The sequence below is a fragment of the Salmo trutta genome, chromosome 22 (assembly GCF_901001165.1).
Source record: "Salmo trutta chromosome 22, fSalTru1.1, whole genome shotgun sequence".
Classification (NCBI taxonomy): domain Eukaryota; kingdom Metazoa; phylum Chordata; class Actinopteri; order Salmoniformes; family Salmonidae; genus Salmo; species Salmo trutta.
The window spans coordinates 19,192,858-19,208,188 of record NC_042978.1 but is presented as its reverse complement, the minus strand read 5'-3'; the positions used below and the strand labels follow the sequence as shown (position 1 = coordinate 19,208,188).

Below are 15,331 nucleotides of genomic sequence, written 5' to 3'. Positions count from 1 at the left end.
GTAACCAAAAAAAGTGTTAGACAAATTAAACAAAATATATTTAAAATTCAAAATACAATTGCGTGAAAACATACAGTTGGGAAAGCAAATGCCAACTGCTGAAAAGAGAAGACTAATCTGTCCGTAGAACCAATATACTTTTTTTCTCAACAACTCTTAGCTAACATAGCCACTGATTTTCAAAGTAGCTCATCTTGAGATAGTCTATTTCCACAACAAGCACATTGGCCATCACCGTGAGTAGCGTAAGGCTTCATCTTCATCATTAGGTGAGTCATTGTGCCACTGGAAATTGTACAGTTCCAGTCAAAAGTTTGGACACACCTACTCATTCAAGGGTTTTTCTTTATTGTCCAAACTTTTGACTGGTACTGTATATATATTTATTTTTAATATTTTTTAGTTGATAAAGTATGTAGAAAATATAATTTAAGTATATATTTTTGAGAACTAACTATCACCAAAATAAAAACTAGACGGTCAGGAAGAATCTAAAATTCCAAAAATGCAATGGCATGATTTGGTTTTAATGTTTGACCACTGATAGCATCAGAGCACTGCATAAGCCATGACAAAAATGTGTAGAATTGCAGGAAACTAGCTTTAAAAATTTACAAAATGTATCTCTGCCCAGTGTTGTTCGAGCATTTCTAAACTTGGCTATGATAATTAGCTCATCCTCAGTTGAGTGAAAACATCATGGTCCAAGGAAGTCCGTTTCATTTAGTGGAGTTTCTTAAGTCTCTATGCTTAGTTAATAGCATACTGTAGGTTTATGAAACAAAGGGGAGCCACACTGGGGACGTGTGCAATTGTGCAACCAGTTCAACATCAGGAGGATTAGATCAGTGGAAACCAGATGCACTAGGTGGAGGGAGTCTTCAGTAGTAATGCTCTCTGACTGTGGTGGGTTGTTGGAGGGAGTCTTCAGTAGTAATGCTCTCTGACTGTGGTGGGTTGTTGGAAAGGGTCTTCAGTAGTAATGCTCTCTGACTGTGGTGGGTTGTTGGAGGGAGTCTTCAGTAGTAATGCTCTCTGACTGCGGTGGGTTGTTGGAGGGAGTCTTCAGTAGTAATGCTCTCTGACTGTGGTGGGTTGTTGGAGGGAGTCTTCAGTAGTAATGCTCTCTGACTGCGGTGGGTTGTTGGAGGGAGTCTTCAGTAGTAATGCTCTCTGACTGTGGTGGGTTGTTGGAGGGAGTCTTCAGTAGTAATGCTCTCTGACTGTGGTGGGTTGTTGAAGGGAGTCTTCAGTAGTAATGCTCTCTGACTGTGGTGGGTTGTTGGAGGGAGTCTTCAGTAGTAATGCTCTCTGACTGCGGTGGGTTGTGAGCAGATGTGTTGTGGTAACAGAGGGTTGTTGTTCCTCTGAGCAAGGCCTGAGTCTGACTGAAGGTAAAGACTGAGGGATGGGTTACAGGCTGGAAATCAGCAGGGAGATGAATGCACTTGTTCAGGTCAACATCTGTAGAGGAACGAACCCTCAGTGTGTTCAGTCCCACACACACATCTGGCTCAAAGCTCAGAGTCATACTGAACTATAGCCCTGCTGCCTATGTGCTCTGTTGAACCCTGTGGAAGCACACACACATGCACACATGCACACGCGCTCACGCGCTCACGCACTCACAATACCACAAACACCAACGTGTTTGTATTCACATGTGAGGCACACTGCATAATTCATCCGGGCTGCTCTGTATTAATAATGCAGTGGTGTAACACAAACAGTGAGAAGTGGAGCTGCGATCATCTGGGTCTGGGTCAAGTGAAAGAACTGCCAGCCAGCACAGGTGGCGCTTTGTCTGGAGTGTGCCCAGGGAGAGGGAGGGGTGAGAGGGGAGAGAAGAGGAGGGAAACAGGGGGAAGGAGAGCTGAATGTGGCACTATATACAGTACTGTAGACTCCAGGCTGTATGGTTTAATATAGGAGCCAACTAAAATCTGTATATGATGGCAGATTATGACAATAAAATAAAAAAATAATATAAAGTCAAGCAAATAAAGCGATACACCACGGATCACAATGATGTAAGAGATGAGAGGCTTCCAAACAGTATAAATCCCTGTTGTTTATACTGCAGACATCCTGTATTTCAATTTACGCTGCAGGGCCATGCCAAAAGCCCACACTTTGTGTGTTAGTTAGGCTTATGTGCTCTTATAAGTATTTATTGATTTTGGCACTGCGTCTCGTTTGTCATTAAGCGTGCGTGTAGTGTGTTACATCTGGCTGTAAGCTTCCGCTCAGACTGCAGTCCCACTGAAAAACAAACATGCAAATCACACTGACACGAACACTGAATCTGTGGAGTGACACACACAAACACACACACACACACACACACACACACACACACACAGACAGAGAGATACACAAATACGCACAAACACACACACACAGTCATGATTTAGTATGCAGTGAGCAGTGGCTCCTCGTATGTCACTCGTCTCCCTGTCTAGTACAACCGCAGTGTGAGGAATTCTCACCACGCCTCACTCTACACATTTTGCCCCCCCCCCCCCCCCCCCCCGGCCGTGGAAAAATGAGAACCCTGTTGGGACTGGAGCATCTGGAGTATCAGCCCCTCCCCCTCCCATCCCTGCTCCCCCCTCTCCCTCCAATGACATCAGAGGCTCTGCTCGGTGAGTGGACCCCCGCGGTGGAGGGTCAGAGGCTGAGGCACCAGGTGCAGGAGCTGGAGCCATGCTCCCCGGGACAGGAGAGGGGAGGGAGGGGGATTTACATGTATAGGGATAGTACTCACTGCACAGACACACTCACACAGGTGACAGGAATAATATACATGGTCCCTGTTCAACTACCAATGACATGTTGGATCTGCTAGGGATTGGCATGCTGCTTATTAACATGACATGGTAATAAGGGTCGTACTACTGCAGTTAAACGAGTGCTGGTTGAAAACTCAAGGTTAGCTGGGATTACCATCTGTCAATCAATAGCTGGTGTGAGCCAATGGAAACTCTTTGATGCGGCAGGCATGCAGACAGGGAGCCTCCATAGGGCTGAATAATGAGGTGATTGACAATGTTAATGATGTGATAATTCCTCCCATCATGCATTTAGAAGCTTAATTTCACCTAGCAGTAGGATAATAAGTCACAGACGATCCATACTGATTTCTACCCCCCTTACTTCTCCCTCTCTGTCTCCTATCAGGACGAGTGTCGGAACTTCATGAAGGTTTTGCTGAGTCGACAAGGAGGTCTGTTTGTATGTGGGACCAATGCCTTCAATCCGCTGTGTGCCAACTATACTGTGAGTACCTATAGAACGCACGCACACACACATACACTATCTCTGTTACTCAAACAGCAGTCATTACTGCTTCGGGAAGCTGAGCACATCTTTACCTGTCAGCAGTTCAGTCAGGCATCAGAGTTTAATGATTGGTGCGTCATTGATAAATGGACTATGATTTTTTCCTGGAACCTAGAGCTCAATCACAAACGCCATTAGGCATATTGCTTACTGCACATTTATATCTTATTTGCCTCATTTGTTCGATACCTAAGGCAGAGAGAGATAGACGCCCTTAGCAAGGCAACAAAGGCCCGCTTTCCTCAGATATCGGTTGCTGTTGTTCAGTGCTTACACTTGTATGTGGAGCTTGCAGATTGTTGGGTTCTGAAAATATGAAATATACTTATTCATGTCACTGAGGGAGAGAGGGGAATGTATAACGTTTACATTCTGTCCGGATATGTTACTGTTAGCCTTCAGGGATCCTATGGGAGGAAAAGAGACAGTCTGGTACGAGTCAACATGCCAGCCGTGAGTTGGGGAGGAGTGAGCAGAAGTCAGGTCAGATGAAGTGAGGAAGAACAGATATCACTAAGATTCTGTCTAGCAACAGAGATGCATTGGCTGTTCAGATGTGTAGGAGGAGACTCAGCATAGGAGGTAGGGTTAAATATCAGTGCTTGTGTGAATGTGTTTTTTGTCTTATGCAGCTATATGACCCAATCGGGGAATTAACATGGTTTGAGCTTTATTAAGCATCCGTGAAATTTTCTAAGGTTCATTTGTAACCTAACAAGATGATCAGAGTACAGAGACGAGGGCTGGGAGAGTGTGAGCCAGAACTTAGGAGGAGGCTGTGCTTATGATGTATCTGGGTGGTTCGTTTCTTCCCCTCTGGTGAAACCCAGCCGGGCCAGTTGGAAGGAAAACGCTAAGTGGTTGCACTGCTCATGTACCTGGAGCTGCTCACCACCCGACCCACTCTGTCCTGAAAGAGCCCTCTTCAGACATACCCCATTTACCTGCTCCATATCACAACCACATCCTTGCTCTGCCAAACAGACAACAACAAAAACGTGTGCATAAATATGAATCATTTTCTCAGTTGGTTTCTCAACGTTCCTCCAGAATATCTATTAGCAGAGAGAAACAGGGAGGGAGAAAGGAGGAGGTGGATGGGGGGTCCAGTTTCACCATCAAAGGCTTTCAGATAAGTGATATGTTCAGTCTGTCACGTCTCCAACATACCAGCACACTGACTCCCTCCTCTTTACCTGGCCCATTATCTCTGGCTGTTAATGACAGGGCAACCTGCGCTGGGCTGACGTGCTTAGGGCTTCTCCTGGGACTAGTTAGCGAACCTAGGATTTATTTATAGCTAGTTTTAATGGCAACCGCAGTATTTCATTTATTTAATTAATTTTCAATCGGTGATGGTGTGTCTGTGTGACGATTTTGCCTGTGGTTGTTTAGCTGCATGCGTTTCAAAAGGTTGCGTTTGTGTGTATTTGTTCCATTTGCATAATTGCAGAGGGTGAATAATAATATTGTGAATATTTTATAATATATGCTAATTGCCATACTCTGTGGGCATGTACAGGTAACTGCCAAAATAATGGAAACACTTGAGTAAATGAGGGATAGAAAGTATATTGAAAGCAGGTGTTTCCATACAGGTGTGGCTCCTGACTTAATTAAGCAATTAACATCCCATCATGCTTAGGGTCATGTATAACCATTTTGGGCAGGCCATTATTTTGGCGATTATTTTGGCTACCATGGCTATGCCCCCATAGGATGACAATGCCCCCATCAACAAGCCACGTGTGGTCACTGAATGGTTTGTTGAGCATGAAAATGATGTAAACCATATGCCATGGTCATCTCAGTCACCCGATCTCAAACCAATTGAACACCTACAGTATGAGAGATTCTGGAGTGGCGACTCAGACAGCGTTTTCCACCATAGAGTTCCAGACACAGCATTGAAGCTGTTCTGGTTTCTGGTGGCCCAACGCCCAATTAAAACACTTTATGTTGGAGTTTTCTTCATTTTGGCAGTTGCATGTATGTTTACTGTATGTGAAGGTGAACTTCACTCTGTTTTCCAGCAACATTATACAGTATAGTGAACTGTCTGTGTGCGTGTTTTCCAGGGAGACACTCTGGAGATGGTGGGAGAGACAGTCAGTGGGATGGCCCGCTGTCCCTATGATCCTAAACACGCCAACGTGGCTCTGTTCGCAGGTTTGGAAACACTCATTGTTTTAAACACCTCATTGTGTAGCTGCAGTCGTTCCCCGTCATCACATAATCTTTGGCCGTGGTTGAAACAATAGGAAGCCTTTAATGCACATTACTGAGCAGTAGAAATAGAGTGATTTGTCCACTCTGCACTAGAGGCTCTGTTGCACCACTGTAATTATCTCTAATGTACTTATACATTGTTCATTGATCAACAGTCGAATCCATTGAGTTGTGTAATGTAATGTCAAACTACCTTCTGCGATGTTCTATGCTGTGATATGAGCTGTTACTATGCTGTGATATGAGCTGTTACCGTGCTGTGATATGAGCTGTTCCCATAGTATCTGACTGTGTGTGTTTTTTGCCAGAGGGGAATCTGTTTACGGCCACTGTGACGGACTTCCTGGCGATAGACGCTGTGATCTACCGTAGCCTGGGGGACAGTCCTGCACTCCGCACAGTCAAACACGACTCCAAATGGTTCAGAGGTACTTCCACGTGTATATATTTGTGCGTGTGTGTGTGCATCTGTGTGTGTATGTGTCCACCTGCGTGTGTGTATTTGTTTGTATTTGTGTGTGTGTGTGTGTGTTGCCTCTGTTGTTAGAAGGCTCTGTTTATGTCTACATCACTTACTATCAGGATCAATATCCGTGTCAGACTCACTACATTGCCTTAGTCAACAGCATCCCTGCTGAGGTCAGAGGATCCAGGGCTGAGAGATCAGGTCTGCTCTGTGTCTGTATGTGGCTGGATGGCCTAAGTAGTATTCAGTAGGCACCAAACAATAACAGGTTTTGAAACTGACAATGAAAATGAGCCTCAATGCTCAAAGTGTATGCCTGCTTAACAACGCTGGTGTTTGTGTCTGGGATTAGGGAGGGATCTGGCTCTGTCTCTTACAGCTCTATGCAGATGTTTGTTCAAGTTACTCTTGCTGTGTAACATGGTCCTCTCCCGTCCTTTCCAGAGCCCTATTTTGTCAGTTCAGTGGAATGGGGTCCTCACATCTACTTCTTCTTCAGAGAGATGGCCATGGAGTTTAACTACCTGGAGAAGGTACGAGACAAAATGGTAAAGCTTTGGACACGCTTCCTCTGTGTCGTGTGTCTGCCTGCCTGGTTGTTCCACCTCATGTTATTATTCAAATATCAATACCAGCCTAGGACTTCCGATGATCTTTTTCCCTGTATCTGTGTTTCTGTGTATCTGTGCTGTTGCATATCTAGACGGGGAAAAGCTTTTTCATAACCGCTCCAAATGGCCTCAGTCATATCAGAGTGGAAATACGTGCTCATGCAAAAAATATGACCATAACAAGAATCCTTTTTATCTAATAAATTAGCAATTCACATTTGTTGGAAATGTGCTAGCGCAGGCATTTGGTGCTGCATGTTTGTAGGGCTCACAGTAAGTGGATACTTACACTGTACCACGGTAGTTTGGGATGAGATTGTCCAAAGAAGCAGTTTTCATGAATACTAGATCTTAATTTACCATTTTAAAACAATGATCTGTCAAATGTGGTATCATGCATCACAAATACTTAACCTTTTTAGCCCTTGGGTGAACTCATAAAAATGTTATCTTCATTTTGAACGATTGTTTTGACTTAAATCTGTCAAACTTTATTATACATTCTCCATCAATATGAAACCACTAAATCTCCTGTGTGAAATATGTGTGCTTCCAACTGTCCCAGCGTGGAAAACTCTGTACATAGTCATTGATGTGTAGTATGGTGCGAGTTCATTGACTGTTCTATCTGTTCCACGTGCTTGCGTGCACGTGTGTTCAGGTACAGGTGTCTCGGGTGGCGCGGGTGTGTAAGGGGGACCTGGGGGGTTCTCAGAGGGTGTTGGAGAAGCAGTGGACGTCGTTCCTGAAGGCCAGACTGAACTGCTCCGTCCCTGGAGACTCCCACTTCTACTTCAACCTGCTCCACTCCACCAGCCCTGTCATCAGGATGCACGGCAGGGACATCATCCTGGGAGTCTTCTCCACCCCCACCAACAGGTACACACACACCGACAGACAGACAGAGGTCCCTGGAGAGAGGGAGATGGCTAAGGCTTATGGGGGAAGATACAGTTCTCGATTAGGCGGAACACATTTATTTGCTTCATGGGTTTGCTTTTAGAGAGGAAGACAGTTATGTTAACAGATTGGAGTGATGAAATAGAAAGAAAAGGAACGAGGGATGCTGCTGGGTAAGAGGAGGATTAGATGAGGCTGGAGATGGTTGCAGAGAAAGCATGAGAGAACACAGTAAACAGACAGAACAGCACAGAGGAAAGATGAGGGTGGTGTGTGAGCGGACGCCTATACACACGCATGCACATGTGCCTCCTGTGTTATATACCATATATCATGCAGAAGTTTCAGGCTATCGTGTGTGTGTGTGTGTCTGGTGAATGCAGAGCAGACTAATAGGGATTCGACGCAGGTCTCCCATGCAGATGAGCCAGCAGGATGCCTATCAGCAGAGAGCAAACCTCAACTAATGCCAGCTCTAATAACATCCTCTACTCATAATGGCTGCTGTTGTGGCAGCCAGGAGAGGAAGAGAGGGAGGGGGGAGAGAAGAGAGAGAGTAGAGGAAGACCCTCTCAAACCCGTTCAAGGACAAGGAAGTCAATAATGGGAAACATCTGCAGCGCTACCCCCCGCCACCCTTTAAGAGTTAAAACTGTTTCATCAGCTGCATCTTATCTTTGGGCTGGGAGGGCTGGGAGAGGGATGGGGGCTAGATGGGAGCGGTGCACCTGCAGAGAGAGATGGATGGTTTATACAGGGCCTACAACGGCTTACAGATAACACTGTGACCAACGTGTCAGGGAGAAGCCCAGCTGAACACACACTACCTGCCTAGGCACCGCGCCGCCGCTGTGCTCCATTATAAATCAGAGAGAGAGCGCGAGAGAGAGAGAGGGGTACGCTGTAAACCTCCCCAACACTGTGTGGTCCGCTGCAGCATACTTTTAAAGCTTTTACCAGACATATTGCTTTTGCCGGTTGCGTGTGGTGAGCACAGCAGGGAAGAGGGCTTGGGAAATCTGGAGTGGCCATTTTCAGATAGTGTATCATCTCCCGCATGTGCACATTTGCTACCAGTGTGGGAATTGTGGAAAAAGAGCTCTGGTTTAATAGTTTCCCACCATTTTATCATGCCTACAAACCCAGGATAGAGTTTACAGCCCCATGAAGCTTCCTGGTCTGTGGCGTTAGCTAGCTAGCCTAGCAACTACACCAAATCCTCCTTGGTTGACAGTTTGACAGTTCAGTGTGTCCACCACTCCTACCTCTGGTCCTTCCTGTCTGAGGAGATGAACAGGAGGCTTGGGTTTCTTCTGAGCACCTGATCCTTCTCACTGCACAGCCCAGCCAAACCTCCCGGAGCTGCAGGAGGTCAGGGAGCAACAGGAGCAGTGGAGGCTATGAGAGGAGGATATGAGAGAGCCTCTGAGCCTGCAGGTAAAGGGGAGGGGTGCTTTTTATAGCAGCAGGATAGAGAGACAGACTATTTGAGAAGATAACATGGAGGTGAGCCAAGCCCGGCTAGGCTATGCTATACACTAGCCTGGGGCTAGGCTACTTGGCTACTGGGCAAGGTGGGCTTAGCAGGACTAGACATGGCCTGAAAAGATGGTGCCTGGGCCTCGGCTGGAGAAGTTCCTCCAGGGAAGTGCAGGGCTCTGGGGTGAGTTAGTCGCTTACTCTGCTTTTTATTTTTCAAAACGTGGCACCGAGGGTCCAACGCTGCGTACAGAGCCCTCAGCGCACCGCGGGCTACAATAGCCTACCTCGACTTTCCCTCCATTTCGACGGGAAACAGCTGTGGAGCGAGCTGTAGCCTATTGCGTGTTTATGAGTCTGTTATTAAAGGATGTGAAACAATGTTGCGTATGAATTACAGGGGGCAGTTTGAAGAAGCAAATCCCATTCGAAGCATCCTTGCTTTCTCTGTTAAATCTTACTAGATGCTGTTTTAAATCAAACAGGCAATAGCAGATGACCAACAGCAATTTAGGGATATTGACTACTTGTCCCGCTGATGGCCCATCAGGTGTCGATGTGGGCTGTTAAAGTATTCAGATGATTGGTTAGAATAATCTTTCAGAACACACACACCTAACCTATGGTCAATCAGCACACAGTTGTCTGGACACTTTCCTATCTGTCCAGGTCAGTCACATTCTGTCTTCTTTTCGTATCGAAAACAAATGCAACTGGTAGTCTATTAATAGGCTACAGTCAGACTTGACATATTGGTGCCAATCACTAGTAGCCTAATACTCCTCCAACGGATGGAGATTTCGGTGTGCTGCTGACAAGTTTGAGGGGATCAGCCAGAACAAGCCTCAGTGCCTTGCTGAAGGCATTTCCTATCCAACATATGCTGTCTGAGTCTAGTTTTCAATGAAATATCCTAGGCCTAGTTTTATTATTGATAATAATATTATATTGCAAATTGTAAGAAAATAAATCACTACCAGGTTAAAATAACTTTTCTCTCAGTTTCTTTGTTTCTTTTAGACTATTAAATATGTGCATGTTTTTCTGTATTAATTAATGAATGTATTAGTAAACTTACGGATTAGGCTAGTACATTTTTCAAGTAATTCTCACAACCATATTTTATTCTGTCTACAAGGAAGGAAATGAAAGGATTGCATATGCTTCCTGTTCAATCACATCCAGCTCAGATACATTTTTATAGACAAAGATATAGTATAGACCATTTTCAGTCAGCCGGGGCGCCCCACCAGCCAGCCGTGCGCATGTGAACGAAAGAGTCGCCTACGAAGGAGTTCCGCTTCCTCTGCAGCATTCACTGTAAAATCTAACGCTTTGTGGCGGTGCTTCGGAGTTAGTCAGAGCAGGAGGCCCTCTGGAGACCCAGCCTCATAGGAGCTATTAGGATGACATGGTGTCAGAGGGAGCCGTCTCCAGTTGACAGGAGAGTAGTGAGGCTGTGCCACCAGGGAGATGCGGTGGCAGTCACAGCTGGATACCTCCCCTGGGTCCTGGGTTGAGGCAGGAGCTGAATACATACTTGGGCCTTACCAGGTGGAGAGACAGAAAGAGGCGGAGAGACGGAGAGAGAGACGGAGAGAGAGAGAGAGAGAGAGAGAGAGGCGGAGAGAGAGAGAGAGGCGGAGAGAGAGAGACGGAGAGAGGCGGAGAGACAGAGAGAGGCGGAGAGAGAGAGAGAGAGAGAGAGAGGCGGAGAGAGAGAGGTGGAGAGAGAGAGGCGGAGAGAGAGAGGCGGAGAGACAGAGAGAGGCGGAGAGACAGAGAGAGGCGGAGAGACAGAGAGAGGCGGAGAGAGAGAGAGAGAGACAGAGAGAGACAGAGAGAGACGGAGAGAGACGGAGAGAGGCAGAGAGAAAGCAGATGAGAGAAGTATAGAAAGACAAAGCAGAAAGGTTGAAGAAGGTAAATCTGTGTGCAGAGAGGGGGAAGAGACATAAAAGATGTAAAGACCCAGGTGGATAAAATAAAATAAACAATCCTCTCACCTTTCCTTGAACCTTGGCCTCAACTGAAGAACTCATTCCTCTCCACTAGCCTCCATCAGCTGTCATGCTGTCACTGGAGCTGGGCTATAGAGAGCTGTCAGTCTGCTGGTTAAACTGTGAGGGTGTGGTCTGGCATGAAGTCTGACCCCTCCACTAGCCTCCTACAGCCTGTACTGACTGTCAGTCAACCCTTCTCACTGCACATCAAATTTGAATGACCTTTATTTGCACAATTCAACAGCTGTACATAGCCAAACTGATGCCAATTCATTTCAAACAAATGAGCAAAGAGAGATCAGAAGAGAAACAGAGGATGAAAGAGATGAAGGAGAGAGGGGATGAGAGGGAGAGCAGGAGAGAGAGCAAGAAACAGCAGAGAGGACAGAGAAATGAAACTGGGAGAGAAGAAGGAGAAGAGAACAGAATACAGAAATATAGAGGCAAAGGCAGGGTAGGCTGCCAGACAGTTGGAGAGAGGTTGACCTGGTCAAATGATGTATTAGGTTAGCATGTCACCCTGCTGGAAAAAGCCTCTGGTTTCTCAGCAGAGAGAGGCAAAACTCAGACAGCTTACCCAAACAAACAGTTCTCAGAGGATCCCTGGATACCTACTCCAGCAGGCCTAGGGGCACAGGGGCAACGCAGGGGGAGAGCCCATAAGCCCATCTGTCGGTTTGTGTCAAGACCTGAGCACAGGCACTACTTGACCTAAACACTGAAGTAATGGAGTATTGGAGTGGGCAGCAAAGTGAGAGTGAGAGAGCCTTTCTCTCTGCTGCTTTCTCTTTCTCTCCCCCTTTCTCTGCAGTGCTCTCTCACTTTTTCTCTTTCTCTCCCCCTTTCTCTGCAGTGTTCTCTCACTTTCTCTCTCTCTCCCCCTTTCTATGCAGTGCTCTCTCACTTTCTCTCTCTCTCTCCCCCTTTCTATGCAGTGCTCTCTCACTTTCTCTCTTTCTCTCCCCCTTTCTCTGCAGTGCTCTCTCACTTTCTCTCTCTCTCCCCCTTTCTCTGCAGTGCTCTCTCACGTTCTCTCTCTCCCCCTTTCTATGCAGTGCTCTCTCACGTTCTCTCTCTCCCCCCCTTTCTATGCAGTGCTCTCTCACGTTCTCTCTCTCTCCCCCTTTCTATGCAGTGCTCTCTCACTTTTTCTCTTTCTCTCCCTCTCTGCAGCTCTCTCACTCTCTCTCACCCTCTCTCTCTCTCACCCCTCACTCTCTCAGGACGTAGTGTCAGAGTTAGGAAAGGGAAAAGAGAGTAGGCGTGAAGTGCTCGGCAGGCACTGAGTCACTCCCTAAGGTTCACTTTGTGCTGTACCAGAGAAGTCCTAGTCACTCAACAGACTCACACAACTTCTTAGCAAAAACATGAGGTCTCAAAGGGAAGAGAAGCTCTCGGAGCAGGAGACGAGAGAAAGAGAGACGCTAGTATTCACCCCCTGTTGTCCTGACATGGCTCTCTCCCTCCATCTCTCTGGTGTACACCTCCATTAACTACCACACTCGACACTACAGTAACTGTATTGTAGCTCTTCGTTCAGTGTGGGGGGACTTAGCTTCTTTTCACAGCAGATGTTCCATTCTGGGTCAGTGAGTTCAATAGGAGTTTAGCAGCAGCCAAGGTATGCAAGCATTTTACTGGAACATGTTGTAGCCAGTATTTCTACAGTATTTCCTCTGAGTATTTCCTCATTTGTTGATTACTTATTTCCTTTGTATTCCCGGATCCTAACACAAAACTTCCATTTTGTATGCCAACTTCAATGTCATTCAGGATATAACCTTTATTGTCCATTTATATATTTTTTAAATGTAACCTTTATTTAACTAGGCAAGTCAGTTAAGAACAAATTCTTATTTACAATGATTGCCTACCCCGGCTGAACTCGGACGACGCTGGGCCAATTGTACGCCGCCCTATGGGACTCCCAATCACTGCCGGTTGTGATACAGCCTGGAATCGAACCAGGGTCTGTAGTGGCGCCTCTAGCACTGCGATGCAGTGACTTAGACCGCTGCGCCACTCTATCCACCCCTGCCTTATCCATTGTATCTGGTTCTCTCTCTGTAGTATCCCTGGTTCGGCTGTGTGTGCCTTCGACATGGAGCAGCTGGCTGGGGTGTTTGATGGGAGATTCAAGGAGCAGAAGTCACCTGAGTCTATATGGACCCCTGTTCCTGACGAGCTCATTCCCAAACCAAGGTACAGTATTGCCTTACCTGGCAATCATCTCCTGTCTCATATTGATGTACTTTATGTGAGTCTAAAGTGTAAGAGTGTAAGACACCATTAACTGACCACAGATAACACTGAAATGGGTCAGTATGGGGGAGCCTGTGCCTCAGTAAGGGTCAGCCTGTGCCTCTGTAAGGGTCAGCTTGTGCCTCAGTAAGGGTCAGCCTATGCCTATGTAAGGGTCAGCCTGTGCCTCAGTAAGGGGGAGCCTGTGCCTCAGTAAGGGTCAGCCTGTGCCTCAGTAAGGGTCAGCCTGTGCCTCAGTAAGGGTCAGCCTGTGCCTCTGTAAGGGTCAGCCTGTGCCTCAGTAAGGGTCAGCCTGTGCCTCAGTAAGGGTCAGCCTGTGCCTCTGTAAGGGTCAGCCTGTGCCTCTGTAAGGGTCAGCCTATGCCTCTGTAAGGGTCAGCCTGTGCCTCAGTAAGGGTCAGCCTGTGCCTCAGTAAGGGTCAGCCTGTGCCTCAGTAAGGGTCAGCCTGTGCCTCAGTAAGGGTCAGCCTGTGCCTCAGTAAGGGGGAGCCTGTGCCTCAGTAAGGGGGAGCCTGTGCCTCAGTAAAGGGGAGCCTGTGCCTCAGTAAGGGGGAGCCTGTGCCTCAGTAAGGGGGAGCCTGTGCCTCAGTAAGGGGGAGCCTGTGCCTCAGTAAGGGGGAGCCTGTGCCTCAGTAAGGGGGAGCCTGTGCCTCAGTAAGGGTCAGCCTGTGCCTCAGTAAGGGGGAGCCTGTGCCTCAGTAAAGGGGAGCCTGTGCCTCAGTAAAGGGGAGCCTGTGCCTCAGTAAGGGGGAGCCTGTGCCTCAGTAAGGGGGAGCCTGTGCCTCAGTAAGGGGGAGCCTGTGCCTCAGTAAGGGGGAGCCTGTGCCTCAGTAAAGGGGAGCCTGTGCCTCAGTAAGGGGGAGCCTGTGCCTCAGTAAGGGGGAGCCTGTGCCTCAGTAAGGGGGAGCCTGTGCCTCAGTAAGGGGGAGCCTGTGCCTCAGTAAGGGGTAGCCTGTGCCTCAGTAAAGGGGAGCCTGTGCCTCAGTAAAGGGGAGCCTGTGCCTCAGTAAGGGGGAGCCTGTGCCTCAGTAAGGGGGAGCCTGTGCCTCAGTAAGGGGGAGCCTGTGCCTCAGTAAGGGGGAGCCTGTGCCTCAGTAAAGGGGAGCCTGTGCCTCAGTAAGGGGGAGCCTGTGCCTCAGTAAGGGGGAGCCTGTGCTAAACCCTGTGTTTCACCCTCCTCCAACAGGCCAGGTGGCTGTGCTGTTCAGGGCTCCAGGTTCAACTCATCCAATGGTTTCCCCGATGAGATGCTGAACTTTGTGAAGACCCACCCCCTGATGGACGAGGCCGTGCCCTCTCTGGGACAGAGGCCCTGGATTGTCAGGACCATGGTCAGGTGAGGCTCTGTGATCGCATCAGGGGACATCACAGACTCAGAACTAGGAAACCTTTCGCACACACCTTGTGCTGTTTCCCTGCATCCTGTGCTGTTTCCCTGAGACATGCACACTTGTATGGCTTCATACCATTAGACACCATAGGAGTCTACTGCCATGTCTCAGGGCAAACTCATACACATACACACACATATTTGCATGGACACAAATTAGCCTCTGGGCTGGTTCTCCTTCTGTTTATGCCGGTCGGTTGATCCGCTCGCTGTGAGAGTTTGCTGCAGGAGGCAAGCAGCTGGGATGCATCAAACTACAATGGCCACCAGCCGAGCCAGAGGGAGGAGACTATTACTGTGACAAGTTGTATGTGGAATATGAATTACCCAGTGGAACGACTTCTTCTATTTTAGAACATTGACTCATACACACAGACTTGTGTAGTTCAGCTACGGTGCTATTGTTTCAAGACAAGTCCATTCATCTGAATGATATTAATGACTGCTCTTGGTAATTAGTTCTGTATGTAAATTGGATGAATATTTTACTGTGTGAATTTCATTTAGTGAATGACAGTAAGAGGTATGCAGATTGGTTGTGTCCCAAATTGAGCCCTAGACCCTACCCTATTTGATAGGATCATGTAAGCTTAGTTATTGTAACAGAAGCTCCACTATGCCGTTTGATAGGCTAGATGGAATTATCTCT

The 15,331-nt window shown here is 47.3% G+C and overlaps 1 protein-coding gene across 4 annotated transcripts in view; it reads left to right on the top strand.

Moving 5' to 3' along the window:
* Positions 1-15,331, top strand: part of sema6bb (sema domain, transmembrane domain (TM), and cytoplasmic domain, (semaphorin) 6Bb) — a 131,119-nt gene that overhangs the window by 78,969 nt on the left and 36,819 nt on the right. Inside the window, exons 6-12 of one of the 4 annotated variants that reach the window (XM_029707086.1) lie at positions 3,181-3,279; positions 5,421-5,511; positions 5,880-5,999; positions 6,482-6,570; positions 7,316-7,527; positions 13,101-13,232; positions 14,479-14,628. In XM_029707086.1, the coding sequence (XP_029562946.1) occupies positions 3,181-3,279; positions 5,421-5,511; positions 5,880-5,999; positions 6,482-6,570; positions 7,316-7,527; positions 13,101-13,232; positions 14,479-14,628 (893 nt within the window). Of the gene's footprint in view, positions 1-3,180; positions 3,280-5,420; positions 5,512-5,879; positions 6,000-6,481; positions 6,586-7,309; positions 7,528-13,100; positions 13,233-14,478; positions 14,629-15,331 lie in introns of all 4 variants that reach the window. The other 3 variants (XM_029707085.1, XM_029707084.1, XM_029707082.1) reach the window with 3 other exon arrangements.